The 27359-nt window shown below is 41.5% G+C and overlaps 2 protein-coding genes across 5 annotated transcripts in view; one reads left to right on the forward strand and one right to left on the reverse strand.

Moving 5' to 3' along the window:
* The window catches only part of B3GNT5 (UDP-GlcNAc:betaGal beta-1,3-N-acetylglucosaminyltransferase 5), a 20465-nt gene extending 7925 nt beyond the window's left edge, over positions 1 to 12540 (forward strand). For both annotated transcript variants that reach the window (XM_058427095.1, XM_032171723.2), the window contains exon 2: positions 6989 to 12540. In XM_058427095.1, coding sequence (XP_058283078.1) covers positions 7292 to 8428 — 1137 coding nt within the window. In that variant the 5' untranslated portion in view covers positions 6989 to 7291 and the 3' untranslated portion in view covers positions 8429 to 12540. The remainder of the gene's footprint in view (positions 1 to 6988) is intronic.
* Positions 1 to 27359, reverse strand: part of MCF2L2 (MCF.2 cell line derived transforming sequence-like 2) — a 253611-nt gene that overhangs the window by 83854 nt on the left and 142398 nt on the right. For all 3 annotated transcript variants that reach the window (XM_032171721.2, XM_058427094.1, XM_032171722.2), the window contains 2 exons: positions 25909 to 26009; positions 14332 to 14417 (listed from right to left, as the gene is read on the reverse strand). In XM_032171721.2, coding sequence (XP_032027612.1) covers positions 14332 to 14417; positions 25909 to 26009 — 187 coding nt within the window. The remainder of the gene's footprint in view (positions 1 to 14331; positions 14418 to 25908; positions 26010 to 27359) is intronic.

Here is a 27359-nt window from a genome sequence, read left to right on the forward strand (position 1 = left end):
GATTTTTTTCAGTAACTGATTTTTTTAAAATATTGCATCAAAATATTATACTGACTACGGAGTTTTTGATACCCCCTTAAATTGTGCACCTAAAGTAAGTGGCTCCCTTTTCTCCCCCTAGTCCCAGCCCAATCAGTGTGTTTTACAGAGGGAATGGTGAGTGTTGGGAAACTAGGGAGCCCATGAGGAGGCGGCCCACAAGGGGAGGAGGAGCTGATGGTGTGTCTGATGTCTCCTTCTTTCTCTAGGAAGCAGACAGGAGGTGAAGTCTTCAGGGTGAGGGGACAGAGCCTGGGAGGGGGAGATTTAGCATGGCCGCTGAAGAGACTGGGAAAGGCAGAAGGTCCAGGACAACAGTCACGTAGCACTGAAAACTGCCCAAAGCTAGATAGTGCCATTTGCGGTGACGCTGCCTGCCTGGTAAGTTCCATTTCCCCAGCAGCCCTGGAGGTGTCATAGGAACAGGAATATGGGAGGGCGCTGGGGTCTGGGGTTGTTGGGGTGGGAGGGCAAAGGTGTCCAATGATTCTGCATCTGAGACAGGGAGGTGTGTGAGGAAGAAAGGTCAGGAGACCGCTGGGCAGGGTGGGGTGGCAGAAGGTTCTCTATGAATATTTAGAAGTTGCAGCTGAGGAGTGAGTGTACTATAGAGTGAGTATCCTGGAATTTGAGGTCTCAGAAGAAATGCAGTTCCCAACTTCCTGGCTGATAAGCTGTCTTGAGTGTTGGGAGATAACATGATCAAAATGGTATACACACCATAAGGTTTCCTTAGACTTGAGTGTGGTGTAAGTCTACTGAATAAAATGCAGAAATACAGTTCACTGTTGCTTTTCTTCCTGGAAATTGCCCTCCCCAACCTCAAACCAGCCCCCAAGTGGGGCAGGGTCCATCTTTAGACCCTCCTGTAGCACCCAGCACAACCCTAACCATACGGTCAATGTCTCTCTTCCCCACTTAGAGCTCCAAGACCAGGGCCTTGTTTGTCCTGTTACCCACTCTACCCATTTGTTAACCCCATCTTAATTTTCTGATGAACGAGCCCTTTTTTCGTTGACTCCTCCTTTCTCTCCTTCTCCGGAGTTTATTTTTCCTCCAGGCCCATTGCTCTCTCTCCACCTAGGGAGCTTATCCACATTCATGAAATTAGTCATCTTCATGCTCAGAGTACCCACCTAGATCTCTCCAGTCCTGTCTAACTCATCTTAGATTATTACCCTCTGGACATCTGTACCTTCTTGTCTCTCCATCGCCTCGAACTCAATGCGAGTCTAAAATCAAATGCAATCCCCTTCACTCCCAACTCAGGAAACCAGTTTTCCCTCCCTTGTTGGTAATGCTTGAAATTAGCTCTCACTTCTCCTCTCTTCCTCCTTTACTCCCCATGCCAGTCATTCATCAGGTCCTGCTAGGTCTTTGTTTTTCTTGAAGGGGCCTTCTTTATGCCTTCCTTCCCTCCCCACTTCCACCACCCTCGACTAGGCCTTCCCCACCTCATCCAGCAGCAGTATGAGCCCCTGAGAAACCAGCGTCCTGATCTTCAGGCATTCTGCATTTCACCCCACACCACCATTGCCAGTTTAATCCCTCTTGCTCAAACTTAGTAAATACCGAGCAAGGGAGTTACCATAACAAACAAAACCAGAAATTTCTATGACTTCCTGCTGCTTTCTGTACCCTCCTGAGACTCCTCTACCTGGTTTTCAAGGTTCTCCATAAGCAGGTTCCCACCTCTCTGCTTTCAAATCTTCTATCTGCCATATGCAGTTCTTGTCTGAAACGAAGATTGTTCCTACTCCTGCAGCCACCTAAATCCTAGTCATCCTCAGGCCCTCCTAAAATCCTGACTAATCCAACCCCCACCGATTTCTCTACTAGTCCCAGAGACTCTCCTCTTGTGCCTGGGGTTGGTATCATGCAGATTAGTGCTGACACACTGTACCTTACCAGGATTTGCCCATTGTTGTCTGTGGGAACTATGCTTTCATCTGGGAACTGCGAGTCTTGTCACAAATAGAGTGTAAATGCTTTGAGATTGGAGACTGTAAAATACTTCTTCATGATCTCCCACTGTGTCTGGTATAAGAACCCGCAGAGTAAATACTCATATACTTGCAGGATTAATTGAAACACTGGAGACTGAGGTTGTTTAACTTGTACTTATAAGTGTGGACCTCCCCATCTTGATTAACACTTCAAAATGGATAGCAGGTTTCACATATTATCTCAGCATCACAAAAGAAATGAGTTGACAGCAGGGGTAAGGTTTACAAAAATCAGGGATTATTGCAGGGAAACTTGTAGCCTTTGGGTGTGCTAACTAGTTTTTTCCCAAAAAGTTTAAAGAGCTCTCTTGTGAAAGAATATTCTTATGAGTAACTGAGGGGCACGGCTCATAGACTGAAAAGTATTTGGGGTCTATCACCTCTTTTCTGATGTTCCTACTTCTATTCTTTATTCTTCTGACTACCTCTATTAGAAAAGATAATACTAAGAATACCTGTCCCTTCTTCTCAGTCCAAATAGAAGCAAACCCAGGTTGTATTTGCGATATCTGCATATTTTCTTCTAAGCAATTCTTTGTCCTCTTCTCTCCCATGCTTTTCTAGTTCCTATTTTCAGCAGGCTCTGAAGTCATTTATAATTTTTACTGCTCCTCAGTGACATTACATGGATATTCATCCCTGATTTGCAGATTAAAGCACCGAATCAGTGAGGTGAGGGTTGCCCAAGGTTACACAATAAATCTGGCCCCAAACAGGGGTAACCCTTGAGTTTCTAGCCTGTTGATTGGCCACTGACCCGTGCTGCAGGCACACAAAGGAAGCTGCACCCACAGCAGTCTGTTGTGGATGGTTGCTGAGCTTCGCATTCGGCATTGGGCTTGCTTTGTTTCCTGCCAGGCCCAGCATTTTCTTCTACCAGATCGGCCTGCTTGTGGGCTTCTTCCTAGGTCCTCCCCTGCACTCTGAATAGGAAAGCTGGAAGCTGTGCTTCAGAGAAGCTTTAAGACGCTGTAAGAAACCAGAAGAGTGAGCGCCAGTTGTATGTGCGTGGTCTCCATCCGCAAAGCCGGAGCTGGGCGCAACAGTGTTGACGTGTAATTGATGAATTTAGCGGGGGCAGGCCGGGGGAGGGCAGTGCTTTTGATTTAGGCTGGGAAAGGCCTCCTAGTGACTATGTTCAATTTGGAGGAATTCAGATGTTCTTTTGTTATACAAGTGAAGCTGTGTAATACAAATGAGGAGTTTTACCTTTCCTGAATCTTCCCCTTATCATTCCAGTGTTATCAGTGAGATCTGGTTGTGATTTATGTAAATGGTGGCTAAAAAATTCAAACTACTGAGGGGGAGAATTCTCATTTTAGACCTTCACAGGCTGTGCTGAACTAAATAAGTAGCGTGGGATGTTGGCTTTGTGACAGGTCTTTTGTCATTTTTCAGAAAGCATTTTGACTTGATGTCAATTTGGAACAGCTGAAAAAATGCAGGAAAATAAGATAAATACATACATATTGAGGGTGGGGACAAAATGAATGTTCTGAACCAGCTGCCGGCTTACAGTAGCCATATAAGCAGTAGCAGCAATGCACCAACCTGGTGAGTAATAGGCCTGATTCACTGGAGAGATACTAGCACCTTTAATGAGTCAGATAGATGCACAATGGGTGTGGGAGCAGCTGGACTTGTAGGCAGGAAGTCTAGCAAGAAGCTCAGACTTGCAAACAACTGTAGGACATGCAAAGCAAGCTGGCATTGGAGCTTGCTGGGCACAGCTGCTCGGGAATAGGCAGCTGGTTTTCCCTTTGATCCCTGAGATTCCAAATGTTACTTTCCTCTTTGTTCCCTTCCCAGGGTCAATTAGAGTAGAAACTGCAGATGCTTTTCAGTTGAGAATTTTCCTAGAATTCTTAAAAATGTGTATGTTGGCTTAAAATCTGCCATCAAGAATTCTGTTACCTTGCTTTAAGCCTCCAGTTCCTTCCAGATGTATTGTGGAGGAGGCCAGAGGGCCCTTGCTTTGGGGCTTCAGAGGATGGTCATTATCTGGGTGAGCACTGTGGAAAGACTGAGAGAGCAACTGAGAGAAAGTGGGCCCTGAATGAAAGTGATTTCGCAAAGTTTAGGCAGATGCCACCATCAGAAACTGATATTTTCTGACGTCTTTCTCACCTTCCTCTAGAGCAGTCAGTCCAGAAATGACCAGCCTGTCCAAAGGGGGAAATTACTGATACTGATCTGTTCCTTAGAGCAGTGTTTCAGTCTTTTTTTTTTTTTTTTTCTGAGATGGAATCTCATCCTGTCACCCAGGCTGGAGTGCAGTGGCACGATCTCGGCTCAGTGCAACCTCCACCTTCCTGATTCAAGTGATTCTCCTGCCTCAGGCTCCCAAGTAGCTGGAATTACAGGTGTGCACCACCACACACCCGGCTAATTTTTGTATTTCTTATAGAGATGGGGTTTCACCATGTTGCCAGGCTGGTCTCAAACTCCTGACCTCAAGTGATCCTCCTGCCTCGGCCTCCCAAAGTGCTGGGATTACAGGCGTGAGCCCCCATTCCTGGCCTTCAGCCTTTGTGATGTTAAAGCACAGTAACACATTTCCCATTACACCCCTGAACACACACGCACATAAAACCTCAAAGTTTCACAAAATGATACTTGCTCTTACTTTCAGTACACTCTGCATTTAAAAAAAAAAAAAATTGCTGGTTGTGGCTTCCTAAGTGGTGTGTGCAGTTTTCAAATCAATGCCCTTGGTGATAAAGTGTGCCCTATACTGATTATCTCTGGACAAAGTCTGAATGGGGCTTGGCTCTAATCTCTAGTCCTCACTGGACATTTTACCTACCTGGCCTTTGCTTCCACCCTGATGTGGAGTGATCATGGGGGTGGGAAATATAGCTGGATCCGAAAGCTCTGAAGTGGGGATGGAGGTGTCACAGCTGAGGCTAGGCCCAATCTGCAGGGCACTCAGTGTGTACAGTTGGTTTTCTATCAGGGGTCAACCGGCGGGGGGACTTGAGGACAGATCTCTGGGCACAGAGCAGGGCCTTTGCCCTGGGGCTTGCTATGTGGCTCAGCCTACACAGCTCTCTCCCTGTCAAGTCCTGTCCAAAGCCCAGGAAACTAATGTACCACCCCTGAGGAAGAGAGCCTACCTTTCCATCCAAGGAAGTGTTTTACCTGTGGTAAGCACTGGGTACAGAATCCTTGAGGAAGGAGGGTGCTGCGTCCCAGTTGTGGAAGAAAAGAGAGGACCTGGGGTAAGCAGCCATGGCATGGACCTCATCCGAGGTGGCACTTGGCTAGGGTCCTGACCCCCAATCCTTCCCCAGTAACCATCACTTTGAGTAAACGGTGGCTCCACCCCCAGCATTGTTCTTTGCACCAACATTTGGGGAATGCCTACCAGGGGTCACACACTGACCTGGATGCTGAGTGTAGGGTGTCTACAACATCGTGCCTAAAAAGCCTCTGTATGGGGGTATAAGAAGGTGCTGGGGCAATACAGATGAGATGAGAAGCATCTTTCAGGGAATGGGTTGATCCCAATTCAGGCTTCCCAGAGAAGGATGTCTGTAGACTTCATATTAGCAAGGGAGGTAGGGTAGCCAGGCCACAGGACTGCTGGTGTAAAGACCGGGGCATATGAAATGGCAAGTGTGACTGTGCTTTCAGCCAATAATTTGGTATTGTCAAATGATGGGAACAAATAGCTGGAGAGGCAGATCCTAAAGGGTCCTGTGGGCCAGGCTAGACTTCATCTTGTCACTAACTAATGGAGACGCTCTGAAGGAGTTAAAAGAGCTCAGTTCGTCTCGTGGTTAAATCCAAGTTTTACAAAGGTCACTCTGACTGTAAAGCGGAAGGTGGGTTGGCCAGGGGATCATCTAGTCTGGGTGAGAAGTGATGATAACATGAAGGGGTGAAGAGAGATTTAGAAGAAGTGATTCACAGGATTAAACATTTAGATAATGGGGGGAAGGGGGGGGGGGGGGTTCCAGATTTCAGGCATAGATGAAAGAAGTGCAGTTTGGCACAAATAAAGAGAAACAGGAATAGCAGGTTTTAGGGGAGAAGATAACAGAATGGGTGAGAAATGACACTTGAGTACCCTAGTGTGCTAGGTAATGATCTGTCTACTTCCCTTCATTTATCATGTATATTCCCATTTAACTTGCATAAAGACTTTGAGTTAAACGGTCTTACCCCAATTTGTCAAATTTCTGCATTAGATGCATAATATAGTACAAGAAACCGTAAGTGGCTGAGGCAGCATTGGTGTTCAAATTGCCTGACTACAAAGGCAGTGCTTGTTGGCTACATTCTGTTGCTTCCCAGTTTAGAACATGTTACATTGAGGTGCCTGTTGCATTTCCAAATAAAAAAGTACAGAAAGAAGGTGGCTGTATAAATCTGGGGCTCACAAAGTAATTTTGATTATTGAGAGTTTGCTTTCAGGGAGCAAATTGTGACTCCTTGATTAGGAACCTTAATTAAAAAAAAGAAAGAAAAAAAAATCTTCCTCTTCTTCCTGCCTTGTCTGGGGCAAGCCCGAATGGGTTTTTACTGCTGTGAATTTTCTTTTCATTGAAGGTTTTGCCTTGATCTATGTATCTACTTTCATCCTGACCATATTCAGTCAGTATATTCATGAACGTACCCATTTGTGAAATTTGAACTTAAGTATACACGATTATAGCCATTTGGGAAGCTTTTTTTTTTTTTTTTTTTTTAAGAGTAGGAGTAGAAAAAGGTCTCTGTACTCTGAATGGGAAGACAGTGTAAAGCAACTTTTTCCCTTTTCCTGTCCTCCTGTAAAAAAAATAAACAGCCGTATGCCTCTGCTAAATACTAACTGCCTCATCACCTTTTGTGCAGATCTGGCAGGTTACATTTGGTTTTAAGGAATTAGGAATATGTTTCTTTCTGGCACCTTAGTAACCCACGCGACTGTGATTCTTTTCTCTTCTTGACTCTGATAGGTGGCATGGAATGTTCACATGGGTGAGCCGCATGAGGCCGCCCACCACGCTTCCTGAAGGATGCCCGTGTGGAAGAATTTTGACGTGCCAGTGTCCTCGTTCTACAGGGTGTTCCATTCTTTCACAATCTCAGAAAAATGGGACTAAAAGAAACTATTTTGTAAAATAAGAAGACTTTCCCATTTTTAATGACCAACATGTATTAAGATGGACTCCTATTCTACAAAATACGAAGTTCTATGGTCTCGAAGAAGCAAGTGCCTGTTTAAAACCGATCCTAAATAAAAACAGACTTGAGTGGATATGAGAATGTTGGTTAGTGGCAGAAGAGTAAAAAAATGGCAGTTAATTATTCAGTTATTTGCTACTTGTTTTATAGCGAGCCTCATGTTTTTTTGGGAACCGATCGATAATCACATTGTGAGCCATATGAAGTCATATTCTTACAGATACCTCATAAATAGCTATGACTTTGTGAATGATACCCTGTCTCTTAAGCACACCTCAGCTGGGCCTCGCTACCAGTACTTGATTAACCACAAGGAAAAGTGTCAAGCTCAAGACGTCCTCCTTTTACTGTTTGTAAAAACTGCTCCTGAAAACTATGATCGACGTTCCGCAATTAGAAGGACGTGGGGCAATGAAAATTATGTTCGGTCTCAGCTGAATGCCAACATCAAAACTCTGTTTGCCTTAGGAACTCCTAATCCACTGGAGAGAGAAGAACTACAAAGAAAACTGGTTTGGGAAGATCAAATGTACAATGATATAATTCAGCAAGACTTTGTTGATTCTTTCTACAATCTTACTCTGAAATTACTTATGCAGTTCAGTTGGGCAAATACCTATTGTCCACATGCCAAATTTCTTATGACTGCTGATGATGACATATTTATTCACATGCCAAATCTGATCGAATACCTTCAAGGTTTAGAACAAATTGGTGTTCAAGACTTTTGGATTGGTCGTGTTCATCGTGGTGCCCCTCCCGTTAGAGATAAAAGCAGCAAATACTACGTGTCCTATGAAATGTACCAGTGGCCAGCTTACCCTGACTACACAGCCGGAGCTGCCTATGTAATCTCCGGTGATGTAGCTGCCAAAGTGTATGAGGCGTCGCAGACACTTAATTCTAGTCTTTACATAGACGATGTGTTCATGGGCCTCTGTGCCAATAAAATAGGGATAGTACCACAGTACCATGTGTTTTTTTCTGGAGAGGGTAAAACTCCTTATCATCCCTGCATCTATGAAAAAATGATGACATCTCATGGACACTTAGAAGATCTCCAGGACCTTTGGAAGAATGCTACAGATCCTAAAGTGAAAACCATTTCCAAAGGTTTTTTTGGTCAAATATACTGCAGATTCATGAAGATAATTCTCCTTTGTAAAATTAGCTATGTGGACACATATCCTTGTAGGGCTGCGTTTATCTAATAGTACTTGAATGTTGTATGTTTTCACTGTCACTGAGTGAGTCAAACCTGGATGAAAAAAAACCTTTAAATGTTTGTCTATACCCTAAGTAAAATGAGGATGAAAGACAAATATTTTGAAAGCCTAGTCCATCGGAATGTTTCTTTGATTCTAGAAGCTGTTTAATATCACTTATCTACTTCATTGCCTAAATTCATTTCAAAGCATTCGTATTTAGAAAAGGTTTATATTATTAGTGAAAACAAAACTAAAGGGAAGTTCAAGTTCTCATGTAATGCCACATATATACTTGAGGTGTAGAGATGTTATTAAGAAGTCTCGATGTTAGAATAATTGCTTTTGGAAAATGCCAAATGAACGTATAGTACATTTCAAGGAAATGAATATATTGTTAGACCAGGTAAGCGAGTTTATTTTCGTTAAAGAGCACTTGGTGGAGGCGGTAGGGGCAGGGAAAGGTCAGCATAGGAGAGAAAGTTCATGATTCTGGTAAAAGAAAGTCTCTTGTTCTTAAGAGGAGATGTAGAAAAATGTGTACAATGTTATTATAAACAGACAAATCACTTCTTACCACCCCCATGTAGCTACTGGTGTTGGAGTCATTAAAATACCTTTTTTTGCATCTTTTTTTCAGTTTAATGCGAACTTTGAGAAAAGTGATTAATGTTGCCCTAATACTTTATATGTTTTTAATGGATTTTTAAGTATTAGAAAGTGACACATAACATGGGCAGCTGGTTGCTCATAGGGTCCTTCTCTAGGGAGAAACCATTGTTAAATAAGCTGATTTTAATGAAGTTTTCAACTGGTTTTTAAATATTCGATATTGGTCTGTGTTTAAGGTTGTTATTTGAATGTAATTTACATAGAGGAATATAATAATGGAGAGACTTCAAATGTAAAGACAGAACATTACAAGCTTAATGTCTCCATAATTTTATAAAATGAAATCTTAGTGTCTTAAATCATTGTACTGATTACTAAAATTAACCCACTCCTCCCCAACAAGGTCTTATAAACCACAGCACTTTGTTCCAAGTTCAGAGTTTTAAATTGAGAGCATTAAACATCAAAATTATAATATCTAAAACAATTTATTTTTCATCAAATAACTGTCAGAGGTGATCTTTATTTTCTAAATATTTCAAACTTGAAAACAGAGTAAAAAAGTGATAGAAAAGTTGCCAGCTTGGGGTTTAAAGCATTTTTAAAGCTGCATGTTCCTTGTAATCAAAGAGATGTGTCTGAGATCTAATAAAGTAAGTTACATTTATTTTACAAAGCAGGATAAAAATGTGGCTATAATACACACTACCTCCCTTCACTACAGAAAGAATTAGGTGGTGTCTACTGCTAGGGAGATTATATGAAGGCCAAAATAATGACTTCAGCAAAAGTGGCTGAACTCACTCTAAGACCTTTGACTGCAGAGGCACCTGTTAGGGAAAATAAGATGTCTCATATAATAAGGTAATGTCAGAAACATGCAAAACAAAACTAAAAAAGATTTCTCAGTATACACAACTGGATGATGATACTTATAATTTTTAACAGGTAGCTTTTTAATGTTTACAGAAATTTTAATTTTTTTCTATTTTGAAATTTGAGGCTTGTTTACATTGCTTAGATAATTTAGTATTTTTAACTAATGTCAAAACTACAGTGTCAAACATTCTAGGTTGTAGTTACTTTCAGAGTAGATACAGGGTTTTAGATCATTACCGTTTAAGTTTTCTGACCAATTAAAAAAAAAGTAGAGAACAAAAGCATATTTGACCAAGCAACAAGCTTATAATTAATTTTTATTAGTTGATTGTTTAATGATGTATTACCTTTTGCCCATATATACCCTGTGTATCTATACTTGGAAGTGTTTAAGGTTGCCATTGGCTGAAAACGTAAGTGTCTCTGGCCATCAAAGTGATCTTGTTTACAGCAGTGCTTTTGTGAAACAATTATTTATTTGCTGAAAGAGCTCTTCTGAACTGTGTCCTTTTAATTTTTGCTTAGAATAGAATGGAGCAAGTTTAAATTTCAAGGAAATATGAAGGCACTTCCTTTTTTTCTAAGAAGGAAGTTGCTAGATGATTCCTTCATCACACTTAAAGTACTGAGAAGAGTATCTGTGAATAAAAGGGTTCCAACCTTTTAAAAAAGAAGGAAAAAACTTTTTGGTGCTCCAATGCAGGGCTATCTTTTTAAAAAAATGTCAACAAAGGGAAAATAAACTATCAGCTTGGATGGTCACTTGAATAAAAGATGGTTATACACAGTGTTATTGTTAAAATTTTTTTACCTTTTGGTTGGTTTGCATCTTTTTTCCATATTGTTAATTTTATACCAAAATGTTAAATATTTGTATTATTTGAATTTTGCTCTTGTATGGCAAAATAATTAGTGGGTTTTAAAAAAAAATCTATGGTTTCCAATAAACAACTGAAAAATTATCATAAGATGTGTATTTAAACTTTTTCATGAACATTGCTTATAATCATTTGTTCTGTCTTAATGTACTACATGGCCTTAGCCCTATTCCTATAGGATTATCATGTTCTCTGCATTATAGAGCCACCTAAGATGGTACTGTTTGTTAAATGACTCACGCTGGAATATCTGGATGGGGAGATGTTCTTTCCTAATGTAGTCATGTGCCACAAAATGACGTTTCGGTTAACGATGGATCACATACATGACGACAGTCCCATGAAATTGCAATGGAGCTGCCCTATACAGGTGTACCATTTTTTATGTTTTATTTCAGATTTTTACTGTACCTTTTGTATATTTAGATGTGTTTAGATACACAAATACTTTCCATTGTCTTACAATTGCCTGCAGTATTCAGTACAGTAACATGCTGTACAGGTTTGTGGCCCAGGAGCAATAGGCTCTACCATATAGCTAGGTGTCTAGCAGGCTATTCCATCTAGGTTCTTGTATGTATAACCTGGGATGTTTGCACGTCGATGTGGTCACCTAAAGGTGCATTTATTGGCCACGCGCGGTGGCTCAGGCCTGTAATCCCAGCACTTTGGGAGGCTGAGGCAGGTGGACCACCTGAGGTCAGGAGTTTGAGACCAGCCTGGCCAACATGATGAAACCCCATCTCTACTAAAAATACAAAAATTAGCCGGGTGTGGTGGCACACACCAGTAATCCCAGCTACTCAGGGGGCTGAGGCAGGAGAATCGCTTGAACCTGGAAGAGGGAGGTTGCAGTGAGCCGAGATTGTGCCACTGCACTCCAACCTGGACGACAGAGTGAGACTGTCTCAAAAAAAAAAAAATGCATTTCTCAGAACTTATCCTCATTGTTAAGCAATGCATGACTACGATCTGTTGAGACAGGGATGAAATCACCTGTAGTTATAGCGCTTTAAGATACCATTTGAAAAGGTTACGTCTTCCTTCGCTTTGACATGGTTAGCTGTGTGAAATACAGTCAATTTTAACCCTAATCTCTTAATATCAGGAATGCCCTTACATCTGCTTTGGAGTGTTTGGTGCTTCGATATATTTGCATGTAATGTGCTCTCATCTGTTTTTTACCTGATTCCTGCTCAGTTCTTCACATAGCATATTGTGTAACTCAATCTATATTTAAAACTTGTAAGCATCTGAATTATTTGGTTATGGTAGAAGTTTTTACTTGCAAGTCGTGGTAGGAGTGTTTGTAGTTGGTACTAAAATGTGATGACTTGGAAGAATTAATTAATGACCTATATTTGGGGACTTTAATTGGATGCTATAGCTGCAATGAGAATAGAACCAGAGAACTCTTGATATGCGAGGTTATTCATTCTGCGATAATAATGAGAGGAATATTCGATGTCTCTTTGAGTCAGTTTTCCTTCCGATCACTTCTGCATTCTGCAGTGACACAATCCTTAATCATAGCTTTCATTACAATATTCCTTTACTCCAGACCTCAAAGACTTCTTACTGCCTCCAGCATCAAATCTAAACTCTTCTACCTGGTTTTCAAGGCCCTACGTAAACTTTTCCTCCTTCATTCCCTATAGCTTGGTTTTTATCACTGCCACTATTATCTATCACAAATATCAATCATGACCATACCTTCCTTAAGTTGGTTTCCCTTGCCAAGAACACCGTTTTTTCTATACCTGTTGAAATTTTGGAAATCCAATTCTACCTTCTCTCTTCCCTTAAGCATCTCTTCCTTCCCTCCTCCCCAAATTTATAGTCACATATATTATCGTACTACCTACCAATCATTCCATGTGTTTTTTTACTAGCTACAAGTTCTGAAGGCAACTATGCCTTGTACAGTGTCCACTTAGGGTTCTAAATAATTAATCATCTCCCCAAAATCTGAAAGCTTTCTATATACCAAGCAAATTTGTATAGTTATGCAGCAAAACTCAAATCTATAAAATCAAAAAGGAATAAGGAAATATAGATTAAACAGTTGCAGCAAAGACTGGTGATCTTAAGGTATTTATTCAAAGCTGGTGGTAGAACCAAAACAGTAGTCTTACAGATGCTACTTCTTGATTAACTCAGTGGCTAATTTTGCCTTTTCTCAAAGTTCTTTTGCAAGAACATAAAGATATTTTTGTTTCTTAAGTGCTGTAACTTTATTCCTTTGTGTTTCTCATAAGAAGTATGATTTGGCAGTCTGCCATAGGTTTTTTTCTTTTTTCTTCCTCTTTGAGACAGGGTCTTGCTCTGTCACCCAGGCTGCAGCACAGCTGTGTGATCACAGCTTAGCTTACTGCAGACTTAGCCTCCTGGGCTCAAGCAATCTTCTCACCTCAGTCTCCTGAGTAGCTGAGACTACAGGTGCACCCCACCACACCCCACTAAATGTTTTAATTTTTTGTGGAGATGGTGTCTCACTATATTGCTCAGGCTGGTCTTGAACTCCTGAGCTCGAGCAATCCTCCTACCTCAGCCTCCCAAAGTGTTGGAAAGTGTTGGGATTACAGACCTGAGCCACCGCACCTGGCCTGTTATAGGTTAATACAATAATTCATCAACTAACTTAAAGAACACTAAGACTCTTACAAAAGTAGGTATGAGTTTTAGTAAAAGTGTCAAAAGATAAACTGTCACTTAAGGAAGACTAGAGAACATATCATTGCCAAATGGTGTTTTTCAGAGATTATACCATTCAACACTCACATGCTGAATTGGGCCATTCATTATAACTCCAGGAACATGGCAATCAGTAAGAGCCCACATGTTTCTTTGAATACACCGTAAGTGAAAGAATATAAAATAGTCTAGTTCATATTATGTTTACTCAAGGAGCACGTTCCTAAAGATGTTTGTTCATTCATTCTACAGACATTTTTCAGAGGCCTGCTAAGAGTCAAGCATTATGATAGATGCCATGGATAAAAGCTTGCAAGTCAAACAGTGTGGGTATAAATAATGTGACTAGCACTAGAACAGGTGTCATGATGGGGATTCTGAGTATAAATATTTTTTTAAAATAAATTTCCCTGTGTATTTTTGGCTTTTACCTCCCTAATTTAGGCTTTCTGAACAATGCAGCATTTCTGAGGATGCAAACACCTTTCTACACAGCAAAAACAGCATTTGTATAAATTGTGTCTTTGGGGAACCAAGAGACTTTAAATGTGTTTAAACCAATAATTCAGTCAATATTAACATTAGCTTACATGTAATATTCTCTTGAAAGCCCAATTTTTAAAACACTGTATTCTTAGAAGTTTGGTTTTTAAGATGTCACTTTAAGCTCTTTTGCTTGTTGCTTTTGTGGGATCCACAAGTTTTGTTCTCAGGTACATAAATGAAGGTTAGTATAGAGGATAAATAGTATGATTCTTATCTGGGAAAGACGGGCTGAGGTGTAAAAGAGAGGATCCTCGCCACCCGTGCCCCCCACCCCGCGCACCCACGGATCTGCAGTCTTACCTGCGGGGGGAAAGGTCTCCGAGCCTGGCCTGCTGCTCCAGCTCAGGGTTCCCCCTTTCATGACAGCTTTCAAAGATTTCTTCACTCTGAAGTGAAAGAAATTTTGGTAAGATTTGATATTGTAGGGACCTCCTCACCTATATTTTTCTTTCCCAATTTCTGTGTTTGATTTTGGTTTTGATTCTCTCGATAAGCAAAATATCCAGTTTCTCATGCCGCTCTTTCTCGGGTTTCCCCCAGCCACTCTGTGGATCCATTATGGTTTCCCTTTTTGGCTTCTTTTAGGCACACTAAAAACTCATTCCCAAAAGCAGGTATCGGCCGGGTGTGGTGGTGGGCGCCTGTAATCCCAGCTACTCGGGAGGCTGAGGCAGGAGAATTGCTTGAACCTGGGAGGCGGAGGTTGCAGTGAACCAAGATCACACCATTGCACTCCAGCCTCAGCAACAGAGCGAGACACCATATCCAAAAAAAAAAAAAAAAAAAGCAGGTGTCCTTTCCCCTTAATCATGAAGGGGAAGTACATTCACACTGTACTCCCCCACCCCTGTTGATTCATAAGAGGACAGTAAAGCGATCACTGCATTCAACATCTCCTTTTTTTATTTCTTGCAAGAAATCAAGGTCTGGAAAAGTTGCACTCGCCCTAAGACCAGAAAGTGCTGGAGGCAGAGATGAAGGAAGCCCAGTGTAGGCTTTCACAGATGCGTGATAACAAGTCTAACTAAAGAAGTACCTGGGATGCTAGTTTTGCCAATTCAGCTCTAAAACAATATGGCAATTTTATATTCCAAGTATATATATATATATTTGTATTTATAGTAGAGATGGGGTTTCACCATGTTGGCTAGGCTGGTCTTGAACTCCTGACCTCAAATGATCCACTGACCTCGGCTTTTAAAGACTTTTTAAGAAAAGACTTTTGTCTTTCTTCACATTTTCTATATAAAGTTGAACTAATTAATACAGCAGTGAATGTTATATTGTATTCTTTTGCAGTTTCTCATCTATGATATTACTATGCCCGAATTCCTCACTGGACTTGGAACTCAGTCTTACTCATCTTTGGATCCCCAGCCTGTAATACAGGCCCTTCATAAAGAATGACCATTATTACCAACAAAATTTCCTCTCACTGTGAAACCTGCTCCCAGTTATAAAATGAATTGTGCTCTTTCGAACTCTGTTGATCTATTGTATGCGGGGTGGATCGTAGAGTCTTATTTCATAATAACCTAGTGATGGAAAAATAACAATGACTCAGGAGTAGGTAATGGACCTTGTCATCTTTTACATTGAATGATGACATCTCCCTAATTTATAGATTTTTGTCATGCATGAGATGCCCTCAGGAGCTTGCAGAAATGCCTTGGCACTTTGCTCTTGCTGACATGTGTCAGACGGTTGGTGTGGGGGTAGAAGGAGTCTCCTCTGCCAAGCAAGTCTAATGGACTATAACACCGATGCCATTGAGGATGCAATGGGAAGGACTCACAGCAGATCCAGAGACTGCATCCATAAAAGCTGCACAGTATACCAATGTTTTATTAAGGTATAGACAGATTCGTTGTGTTCTAGCATAGTGACTTTCAAAGCCTGACCACAACTCATAAGAAGTACATCATAACACACACGCACAAACACACACACACACACACACATTTTTTCATTTACATCATAACTGATGAGATCTTTTATTTTTATTTGTTTAATTTTTTATTTCTTTTTTTTTTTGAGATGAAAGGTGAATTGTAGCCAAAGTACTTTTAGGAAATTTTTAAATTACACATTTTGAAAGCTCTAGGAGGAAGAGAGCATATTCAAGTAAAAGCTTTCTTTTATTCCAATAGTAAACAAAAAATTGACCACAGACTAACTCCACAATTGCTGCCATATTTCTTAGTGAGGGATTCCTTATGAGCTCCATTGAATGATAAAAGGATACTCTTCCAAACCAGAGCAACAATCGTTTCTTGTGACACTGCATCCTTTTTCCCTTCCTTCACCCTGAATTGCCCCTAGGGTATACCTAGGAGAGGGAGGGCTGGCAGCCAGCTGGTGCTGTGACAGGGAAGTCACTCATGGCCTGCCCTATCGGGAGGCCAATCAGGCGGAACAGCCCCTCTCCCCTTACGGTCATTTTATCCTGAAGAAAAAGGGTGACAAAAAGATGGCAAAAAAGATTGCTGATCACAGATCACTGTTACAAATACAACAATTGGCTGGGCATGGTGGCTCACGCCTGTAATCCCAGCACTTTGGGAGGCCGAGGCGAGCGGATCACGAGGTCAGGAGTTCAAGACCAGCCTGACCAACATGGTGAAAACCCGTCTCTACTAAAAATACAAAAATTAGCTGGGCATGGTGGCACATGCCTGTAGTCCCAGCTACTCAGGAGGCTGAGGCAGGAGAGTCACTTGAACCCGGAGGTGGAGGTTGAGTGAACCGAGATTGCGCCACTGCACTCCAGCCTGGGCGACAGAGCAAGATTCCGTCTCCAAAAAAAAAAGGAGGGGGTGGTAATGAGGCAGGGAACTGCTCTGGGTCCAACTACCCTCGCATACCCCAACCCCCATATCCACAAACCTCCACCTCCCCACTTCCAGCCTCCCTCCAGTTTCAAAGTGACACCAACCGACACACAGCCTCTCCAGGAACACCTTGAAAGGTAACTTCTTACATTTTCCCAAAACACTTAAAATCTAACTGTTCTTTCTCCCCTATATTTTGAAGAAATGCATGCTCTCAAAATTGAAAAAAACGCCTAGAGGAATTTTGTAAAAAAAATCATTTTTTTTTCAGTTTCTCCAAAGGACATATAAACTCTTTTTAAACTTATATTTTGAAAAGTCCCAATGGCTAATTTTCAATTGATTATTGAAATTGTTTTTTTTCTTCCCTAAAGGGGAGATACCAACCTTTGAACAAAATTAAATTAACTTTTCCCCAAAGTTAAATGATTTTACTTTGTGATTTTAGGAATGTGTAGAAAGCGATTTCAGTTCCAACTCTTTTAAAGCAAGGGTATCTGGGCCGGGCGCAGTGGCTCACTCCTGTAATCCCAGCGCTTTGGGAGGCCAAGGTGGGGCAGATCACCTGACGTCAGGAGTTTGAGATCAGCCTTGGTGGCCAACATGGAGAAACCCCGTCTCTACTAAAAACACAAAATTAGCTGGGTACAGTGGTGCGTGCCTGTACTCCCAGCTACTCGGGAGGCTGAGGCAGGAGAATCGCTTGAACCCGGGAGGCAGAGGTTGCAGTGAGCTGAGATGGCGCCACTGCACTCCAGCCTGGGCAACAGAGTGAGACTCTGTAAAAAAAACAAACAAGCAAAAACAAGGGTATCTGGTAATTTAAGTGAAAGTATTATTCACTATTATGATCAATTTTCTTAAAAGCAGGAGCTATTAGGCCCAATTCTGAGGAGAGAAAAAAAAGCAGATTTCAAGGGCCCGTGCCACCTTCTTTGTTTAAAGTATAAAGAATGATAAAAAAGTGTTAAAGGTTCAGCATTTTCTGGCATTGTAAATTTAATTAATTATGTAAATTAATTATGGAAATGAGAAATAAAATGAAAAGGTATGTCAAGTAGGAATCAATAATTATCAAAATGTTCTCTACCAAATGGGATGCAGGGGAGAAGAGTAAGAAAAAGGAAAGGAAAAGGAAGGGAAGGAAATAAAGGCAAAGGCATTTACCCACAGCCTCAGTCCAGGGTGTTCTACATGACGCAGCCCCAGAGTAAAAAAATACTAGCCACAGGAATGAGTGGCTCTGTCTTCCTCTCCAGAACTGATGGGAAAAAGAGGGGAAACCTCATCTTTTTTTTTTTTTTTTTTTGGAAACTCACTGGGTTTTGACATGGAGAACAGGGAGAGAATCTACCCTAGCAGTGCATTCACAGCTGGTTTGTCTGCCCTATTTGCTCCATCTGCCTGGCTGTTCCTAGCACTTCTTTTCCTACTTTCCATTTTCATTGCCTGCAAAAGCCACTTAAATATTCCTTTGGAAAACTGGGCAGTCTGTCCCCTTTTTAAAACTGCAACTATTTCCAGGAGAGTTAAAGGGCTTTCAGACTGCCCATCATTCATGCATTGTGGTGAACTAGCTCAGATTGCCTCTCCCTTTAGTCCAGATCAGCTGCCTTGGGAGGGGGCTTCCTGGAGGAAAGGACAAGGAAAGGAAGGTTTTAGGACACTGTATAGACTGAAGCCCCTTTGAAGGGGAAGGGCAGGCTTGAAGAACAAGCCTCAGTGTTCCTGAGGCTTTGTGGAAATGAGAAATGAATAGAGAAAGATAAGAGACTGGATCCTAAATGCAATTTTGCCTATTTCAAAATTTTCACAGGGTCTTTTTTTTTTTTTTTGAGACAAGGTCTTGTTCTGTCACCCAGGCTGAAGGGCAGTGGTGTGATCATAGCTTCCTGAAGCTTGCAGCCTCGAACTCCTGAGCTCAAGCAATCATCCTGCTTCAGCCTCCCAAAGCGCTGGGATTACAGGCATGAGCCACCACCCCCAGCCTCAGGGTCTTTTTAATCTAAGATATTAAATTTCCCAGCTACTATTGTTAGTAATGAGTTCAATTTACTTACTGGTTAAATTGGCTTTTATTATTATTATTATTATTATTTATTATTATTATTATTATTTTTGAGACAGAGTCTTGTGCTGTCACCCAGGCTGCGATGCAGTGGCGCAATCTCGGCTCACTGCAAGCTCCACCTCCCAGGTTAACGCCATTCTCCTGCCTCAGCCTCCCAAGTAGCTGGGACTACAGGCACCCACCACCACGCCCGGCTAATTTTTTGTATTTTTAGTAGAGACAGGGTTTCACCATGTTAACCAGGATGGTCTCGATCTCCTGACCTCATAGTCTGGACTAATACTCTAAACGCTATTGGCAGTAGTTTGTTTACAGGAAAAACATCTTCTTATAAAGCTGACTGCAAATGTTTTAACAAATTTGCAAATACGTAATTCTGTTTAAAATATCAGGAAGTGAGAAACATGTTATGTGATAACTCTTTCCCATTCCCAAACCAAGAAAATGTAAAGGAAGTAAGTGTGCCAAGGACACTGAAAGGAAGCTGCCCGTACATCTTGAATCTTCTCAGGCTGTTTGGTTTCATCTGATTTTAAGCTCCATGGATAAATTTCATTGTAACAATTTTTATGCCTGTAAATCTTAACCCATAAATAAAATAAAAAATCAGAAAAGTACTTTATTAGGCCAGTCATTGTCCCAGCAAATTTGGTCCCAAAGCTAGTTTACAAATAATCGCCATACAGCTACAAGGCCAGTGGGTTGACTATCCTAGCATCAATGGTGTGGGCAGGGCTGCAGCCTCTGGGGCAGCATTAGCCCCACTGACAGAGGGTATAGGTGCTCTTATCAATCTATGAGACCCCCCACAACCTGGACTCAGCTGTCATAAGCCTTTACTTCTTACTGTTCCTCCTAAGTACTTTATTGGGCCAACAAATTCATCCCATGAGGAATCCAAGATGGAAACGTCAAAGCTGTCTTTGGTATCATGCTTCCTCCCCCTACCTTCTCTGCCTTGATCCCCTCCTTCATTCTATGCATTTTCTCTGATAGTCGTGTTCTAGCCACTAGGGAGAATGTTTCAGTCAATGGGTATGATTTCTGCTCATCTCTTTTTGCCATAGCTACTAGTAAGCTCTCACCACTGATGTCTCAGCTGACCGTGACAACGGCCAGCGGCTGGTCGGCCTGCCTGCCTTCATCTAACCTGCTCTTTACTGTCTACCAGAGTCAGCTTCCTAATACACAGGTGCCCTCCTCCTCCTGTCAACATTCCTCAACCAAAGCCTCAGTAAACTGTCTCTCATCTACCTTCCCAGCATTCTTGAGCCATTCCCAGGATAGCCTAGGCCCTTTAGACCTCTGAGACGTTATACCCTTCCTCATTCTGGAATGCCCTTCTCTATCTTACCCACCTTTCGGAGTTCTATTTATTTATTTATTTTTTGAGACGGAGTCTTGCTCTGTCACCCAGGCTGGAGAGCAGTGGCACCATCTTGGCTCACTGCAACCTCTGTCTCCCAGGTTCAAGCGATTCTCCTGCCTCAGCCTCCTGAGTAGCTGGGATTACAGGTGCCCGCCACCATGCCCAGCTAATTTTTGTATTTTTCGTAGAGATGGGGTTTCACCATGTTGGTCAGGCTGGTCTCGAACTCCTGACCTCAGGTGATCCACCCACCTCAGTCTCCCAAAGTGCTGGGATTACAGGCGTGAGCCACCACCGTGCCCAGCCTTATTTATTCTTTAGAGTTGAATTCAAATGCCACCTCATTTGAAAGCCATCCTTGATGTCTTTGTGAGGAATTGCTTTCTCTACCACATTATATATTCCTTTTACTGTAGAAACGTCATTCTGCTTTATATTATAAATTATTAGAAATATGTTGTTTCCCCCATGAAAGTTTCAAGTTTCCTGAATTTAGGCCTGATGATAAAATCATTTTCATATGACCCACACCAATTGCCTTAACATATATTAAATTGAGCTGAATAAGCCATGTACCCAGTTGAACCCACCAAATATTTTAGTGATGTCATTTCTTTATTGGTGAAAGAGCAAGGCCAATGGTAATCTTAATGTTATTCTCTCTTTTATCTTATTCAGCTCCCTCAACAAAAATACATTCTCATAGCTTAATGTAATCACCACCTCATTCCTCTAAACTTTAGACCCTATACTAGCCTGAGAAATCCAGATCCAACTTAATGAGTTCTCCTTTATCCCAAGTCCTCATGGCCTATAAATGTAACCTCTAGGGCAATGTTACAAAGAGTGAGATCTTTATACCACCTGCATTCTTGTCACCAAACACGTAAGTTAAAAATTCAGATTCCGAGTGTGGTGACTCACGCCTGTAATCCCAGCACTTTGGGAGGCTGAGCCAGGTGGATCACCTGAGGTCAGGAGTTCAAGACCAGCCTGGGCAACATGGTGAAACCCTGTATCTACTAGAAATACAAAAATTAGCCAGGCATGGTGACGGGCACCTGTAATCCCAGCTACTCTAGAGGCTAAGGCAGGAGGATCACTTGAACCTGGGAGGCGGAAGTTGCAATGAGCTGAGATCACTCCATGGCACTCCAGCCTGGGCGACAAAGTGAGACTCTTGTCTCCAAAAAAAAAAAAATTTAGATTCCGGGACCTGACCCTACACCTCCCTAATTAGAATCTCAGAGAGTGGGGCCCTGGGAATCTGCATAATTCATAAGCTTCTCAGAGCTGTGGTACACAAGAAACCATGAGAATCTTTGTTCTGGAAACTTCAGAGAACTTGGCTGAGGGCTACCCCAGGATTTGGTGGAGTCCCTGAATCTCCCATTAGCTTTGACACTGGCTAGACTTCAAATATCACAGAAGGCAAGCATTGAAATGTGTTTATAGTTCATACAGTTTTCTTGCTGAGAATCAGAGATATTAATAAAACTTTTGGGAGTCAAAGTAATGAGAAGACAAGGAACTGAATTTGGCCCCTGATCTGTTATCATTTGGCAGTAAGGCACATATTCAACAATAGTATAATTCTGTATAAGCCCTGAATCTGACCTTCTTTCATCTTCTTTTCCATCTTTCACACTGACCATTCTGTCTCTAAACACAGGATTAAATGAGGAACTAAAATTCACCAAGATCCTGCTAGGTGTCAGGTACAGTGCTAGCTGCTTCCACACATTTCTCATTTAATCAGCCATCTGTGAAATTGCTATGATTTATCACCATTTGGCAGAAAAGGACATTTAGGGCACAAGAGATTAAATAAGCTGCTGGTTGGGTACATTAAGTATTAATAAATAATCAGATAGATAAGTTAGGGAGTTAAGTAAGCTGCCAGATTAGTAAACAGCTAGTTTCAAATCCCAGCTCCAACATTTACTAGTTGTATGACCCTTGGGGAAACTCAACCTCTGAGTCTCATGGCACTGCTGATAAAATGGAAAATATCGTCCTCACAAGGTTCTGAGGACTAGAGATGGACTCAGCTACACACAGCACCCAGTACAATGTCTGGCCTTCAGCCAATGATAGCAACCCTTCACTCACCTATCCATTCCCTTCCAGCCCCTGCATTCAAAAACTTTTATTTATTTATTTTTTTAATTTAGGAGGCTCTTTGCTCAGAATCCTGAAAAGGCTTCTGTTACTTTATTTATTTATTTATTTCATCTTCTGGGAGCACAGAATAGGCTTCTGCTCCTTTAAATAACTTTAACAGGCACCAAAGGAGCACTGTTAGCTCTTTCTTAATTCTGTAGGTCCACATTTAGGAAAAAGAAATTGTCAGCCTCTGACTTATTTCCAGCTTACAAAAAGGCTGTGATGTTGGCAGCCCGGGGAAAGCAGTTCCCGTGAGTCGTGCTTTCAGCTTTCGGCCAGTGAAGAACAGGAAATAGTCACATCACTATTGCCAACAAGAACAGCGAATCGCTTCCACCACAGGGCTTTCCCAGATGACGTCAGTGAGCCAAGCACAGGGCATCACCCTTGCCAGATGGCCCCGGAAGAGTCTCAGCTGCCCTGTCAAGTTTAGCTTCTCAAGTTCCCCAGAACCAGCATGGCAAGGATCACCCTGCCAGAAAAGGAAATGATTTCTCTGATCATGATCAAACCATGTCATAATTTTAGTTGTAGGTAAGTGAGTATCAGTGACTGTATTATAGACGGTTTTGGTTCACAGCTATTTTTTTTTCTCTGTGTATTTACTCTCAAGGGCAAAGGGCTGGCATTTATCATAACATTATGATTCACTCTACTAGACTGGCTGTGTTTCATTTCATCTTTGAGCTCTAGACCTAAGGCCAAAAAGATGTCAGAATTGCCACCCAGAGTTAGATGCATGCTCTATGCATCCTGGTCATCTCTCTTGGACAGTGGCCACTAAACACAAGCTGCAATGATTATTGTTGATGTTAGTGAATTGATTTTTCCCCCTTTTAATAAGCCATGATCCACACAGACATGAATCTAAACCTTTTTTTTGAACCTATCTTTTTCTTACTAGTTTTCTTACATACTTTGGAATAACAATTTCCCTGGTTATAATACACAATGTGTGAAACACTAATTGCTTTTATTGGTCCTAAGTTCATTCCTAAGTCTAGGATTTGGGGATTTAGTGCACAAATCCACTTTCTTCCTGCTCATGTTGTTCATGACTTTATGGATTCTGCTTACATTTCCTCCCATAGCCTTGGTCTTTCTAAGCAGAAATCTGACCAGCCTCTGTTCCTACTCTGCTTCCTCCACCACCTTGACTGTTAACATATGCTGTTGGGAGACAAGCTTTTCATTAAATATGCAAACAAATCAACAATAAGGAAGAAAACAACTGAAACACAGAAGGATGATTTTAACATGGACTTGTGCTTGTTTAACAGTACCCACACTGTTTGGTGAGTTGCCTAAATACAGAGGGAGATGGCAACTTAACAGGATGGGTTTGGAGTCCAAATTAAATAAACAACATGGCAAAAGAAGGAAGAAACCAAAAGTTGGGTGACCAGGGCTTCTTGAATTCTACTCAACACTTTCCACACCTACAGGCCTCTGATTCTATCCCCACCGCTGCTCCTACACTGTCTGTTTTTCTTTTACAACAACGAAAAACAATAGCACTTGTTTACTGTTCACAATTATTGAAATAAATCACTCTAATTTGGATTCCTTTATATGAGAACTTCCATATGCTTAAAACTCCCGCAGCATCTTTATAGTGTGCAGATCATAAATATGTTGTCTGAAGATGGGCAAAGTAGGTCATAGAGATAGGAAGTGAGTTCACATCACGGCGTGAGTCAAGGCAACAGCATATGAGCTCAGGGGCCAAATCTGAGCTCTGATCATGTGACACAGTCCTCACCTTCAGAGATGACATTCTCCCAGAAGTCCAGGGTGCAGAAATGGATAGGCTGATGTTCACTTTTGAAGAGGACCACAATGAAACCCTTTTACTATTACTTAATGATTCCACAGACCGCCTGGGTGTTAAATCAGGTGAATCTATTTTTAAAAATTGCTATTTACTTTTTTAGGTGGCTGATCAGGACAGTATGAAATTTCATACAGTTTCCTAACTTGAGAAAACGTGGTGATGCAATTCCTCCAACCAGGAGGGATTTATGGACAGTGGTGGCTGCGTCCTAATCTGCCCTGAATACAGGATGACTAAACAAATTGGCAGACGGACGCAGCTTTCTCTGTCTCTAAGAAAAGTCTGCTGAGAACCCTCGTTCCCACTCTGTTTCTGCCTCCAAGAAGAAAAGCCTAAAACTCACTTTCTTCCGGACTCTTTCAAGGTCAGTGGAGTTCCCGTGGGGTTCATATTCAGATACTTTGGTGATTGATGATGGATCATAAATGTTGCTGAAGCTCATTTGAGCCCATGGCCTCTGGTTTCAGAACCATTCAGCCAGTCAAATATTTAATTTTCAGTGAGGCAGGGGAAAGGGAACCCCTTCGGGGGTTGCTATGCAGCAGCTTATATTCACAATTCACAATTAAATATACTTCAGTTTCTAAATATATGTTACTTTAAAATTATACAGTTCTTAGCAATTTTTGAATTTTCATTTTGTGCTCAAAATATTTTCAGGAGGTAGTTGTTGTTATACCCATTTGTACAAGCAAGAAACAGGTTTCAAGAGGTTATGTTGCTTAAACCCAGATCTGCCTGATTCCAAACCTTATGCTTTTTTTAAACTTCTATTTTGAAATAATTACATTAAGTCACATGAGGTTGCAAAGAAATGGAAAGTCTCATGTCCCCTTTCTCCAAACCTCCTCCAATGTTAACATCTAAGAAATTGACACTGGCACAATCCACAGAGCCTATTCAGGGTTCACCAGTTATTCACGCACTTGTGTGTGTGCATGTGTGTGTGCAGCTCTACGCAATTTTGTCATGCTCTCTTTTTCTTGAGATGTAGTTTCACTCTGTTGCCCAGGCTGGAGTGCAGTGGCACAATCTTAGCTCGCTGTAACCTCCACCTTCCAGTTTCAAGCGATTTTTCTGCCTCAGCCTCCCGAGTAGCTGGGATTACAGGCATCTGCCACCACACCTGTCTAGTTTTTGTATTTTTGGTAGAGATGGGGTTTCACCATGTTGGCCGGGCTGGTCTCGAACTCCTGACCTCGTGATCTTCCCACCTCGGCCTCCCAAAGTGCTGGGATTACAGGCGTGAACCACCACGCCCGGCCTGTCATGTTCTTTTTATACATGAACCATACATTGTTCTACCAATTTTAAATATGAAGTCAGATTACAGAAATAAATAAAATTATTTTTCTTTTACTACAACAGTAACTACCAATAATTACATATACGACCAAATAGCTTTCATTTCTAGCTGCCATTAAGAAGAAAGAAAAGGATGAAAAGAAAAAAAAATCCTCTAAACCCCAGTTCTTGAAAGCATTAGTCTGTGCTATGTGCCTTAGGTACAGATTAAGGAAGCACAATTTGTTGATTTATTGATAATTATGACAGCAATCTTCCCTCTTGTCAGAAAGTTCTATAAGTAAAATAAAGGTAATTTTACCTTGACTTCAAATTTAGTCTCATCATCTTCCTTTCCCCGGGAGTTCAACTCTGTCTCCGTATAATGTTCCTCAGACGTTCTCAGAGGAGGAGCTAGAGGGACTAAGAAAACCTGCCATTAATTTGGTTATTTGACTTATAAATTATAACTCAGTGCACTTTGTCTGACTTGGACAAATAGCTGGACCATGTCAATGTGGTTAACTATAAAAGCTCAACTGAGCTGCTGCACTGATTTCCTAGGGGGTGGATGAAATTGGAGGTGAAGGAGAGACACAGAAAAGAAACAGAATCCTTGGCTCCAGGGACTTGACATTTCAGCAGAAGAGAAAAAAGCACCATATGAAAAAAGCACCATATGTTTCATATGGTGCACACCCAGCACCATATGAAACATCAAACTACAACAAATCTGTAAATATAGTAATGTGGTAAAGAATAGCAGATTTTCTGTCATTCCCATTTTTAAGGCCCAGCTAAAAGGTCACTTTTGGCTGGGTTTGGTGGCTCACATCTGTAATCCCAGCACTTTGGGAGGCTGAGGCGAGCAGATCACCTGAGGTCAGGAGTTTGAGACCAGCCTGGCCAACATGGTGAAATCCCGTCTCTATTAAAAATACAAAAATTATCTGGGCACAGTGGCAGGTGCCTGTAATCCTAGTTACTTGGGAGGCTGAGGCAGGAGAATCACTTGAACCCGGGAGGCGGAGGTTCTGGTGAGCTGAGATTGCGCCACTGCACTCCAGCCTGGGCAACAGAGCTAGACTCTATCTCAAACAAACAAACAAAAAGGCCACTTTCCTCATGAAGTCTTCCATATTACAAACTTTGTGGATTCTTTTATGCACTGCTGCTTTGGCATGCATCATGTGTACAGCATAATGTTGCACTTGATGTTGTTCTTGGATTCAAAGACTAAATTCTAGGTGCTGTATTGTATTGAATATATTTTCCATTATAAAGGTAATTAATTTTTGCTTATTACAGAAAATCTGAAAAACACTAAAATCTTAACATTGAAGTACAATCACTTAGTATATTTCATTATAGTCTTCTTTCAAATGCTGTCCCTCTTTTTACACACATACATGTACACACCCAATCATACTATGATTGTATTGTAAGAGGATGGCCATGCCTGCTGCTCTTGCTCTTTTCTCTCCGTCACTCTATCTCCCTTCTCCCTTTTCCACAAGGCTCTAAACACCTGCGAAATAGCCATTCTTCAAGCTCCATGGCCATTTGGTAGTAAAATTAGGACTTGGAGAGGAAAAGCCCTGGTTAGGCCTCCAGGCTTCCTAACCCACCTTACCAGCTTTACCAAGCATTGTGGGTGATGACCACAAGGCTAATAGATAAGAGGTACTTTGAATTCTTATTTGTCACAGTCACCACCCTTGTATATGCTGGTCCCTTGGGAAACTCACAGGAGACATGATTAATCCCAGGCAG

Source organism: Hylobates moloch, unplaced genomic scaffold, assembly GCF_009828535.3.
Source record: "Hylobates moloch isolate HMO894 unplaced genomic scaffold, HMol_V3 SCAFFOLD_13, whole genome shotgun sequence".
NCBI lineage: Eukaryota > Metazoa > Chordata > Mammalia > Primates > Hylobatidae > Hylobates > Hylobates moloch.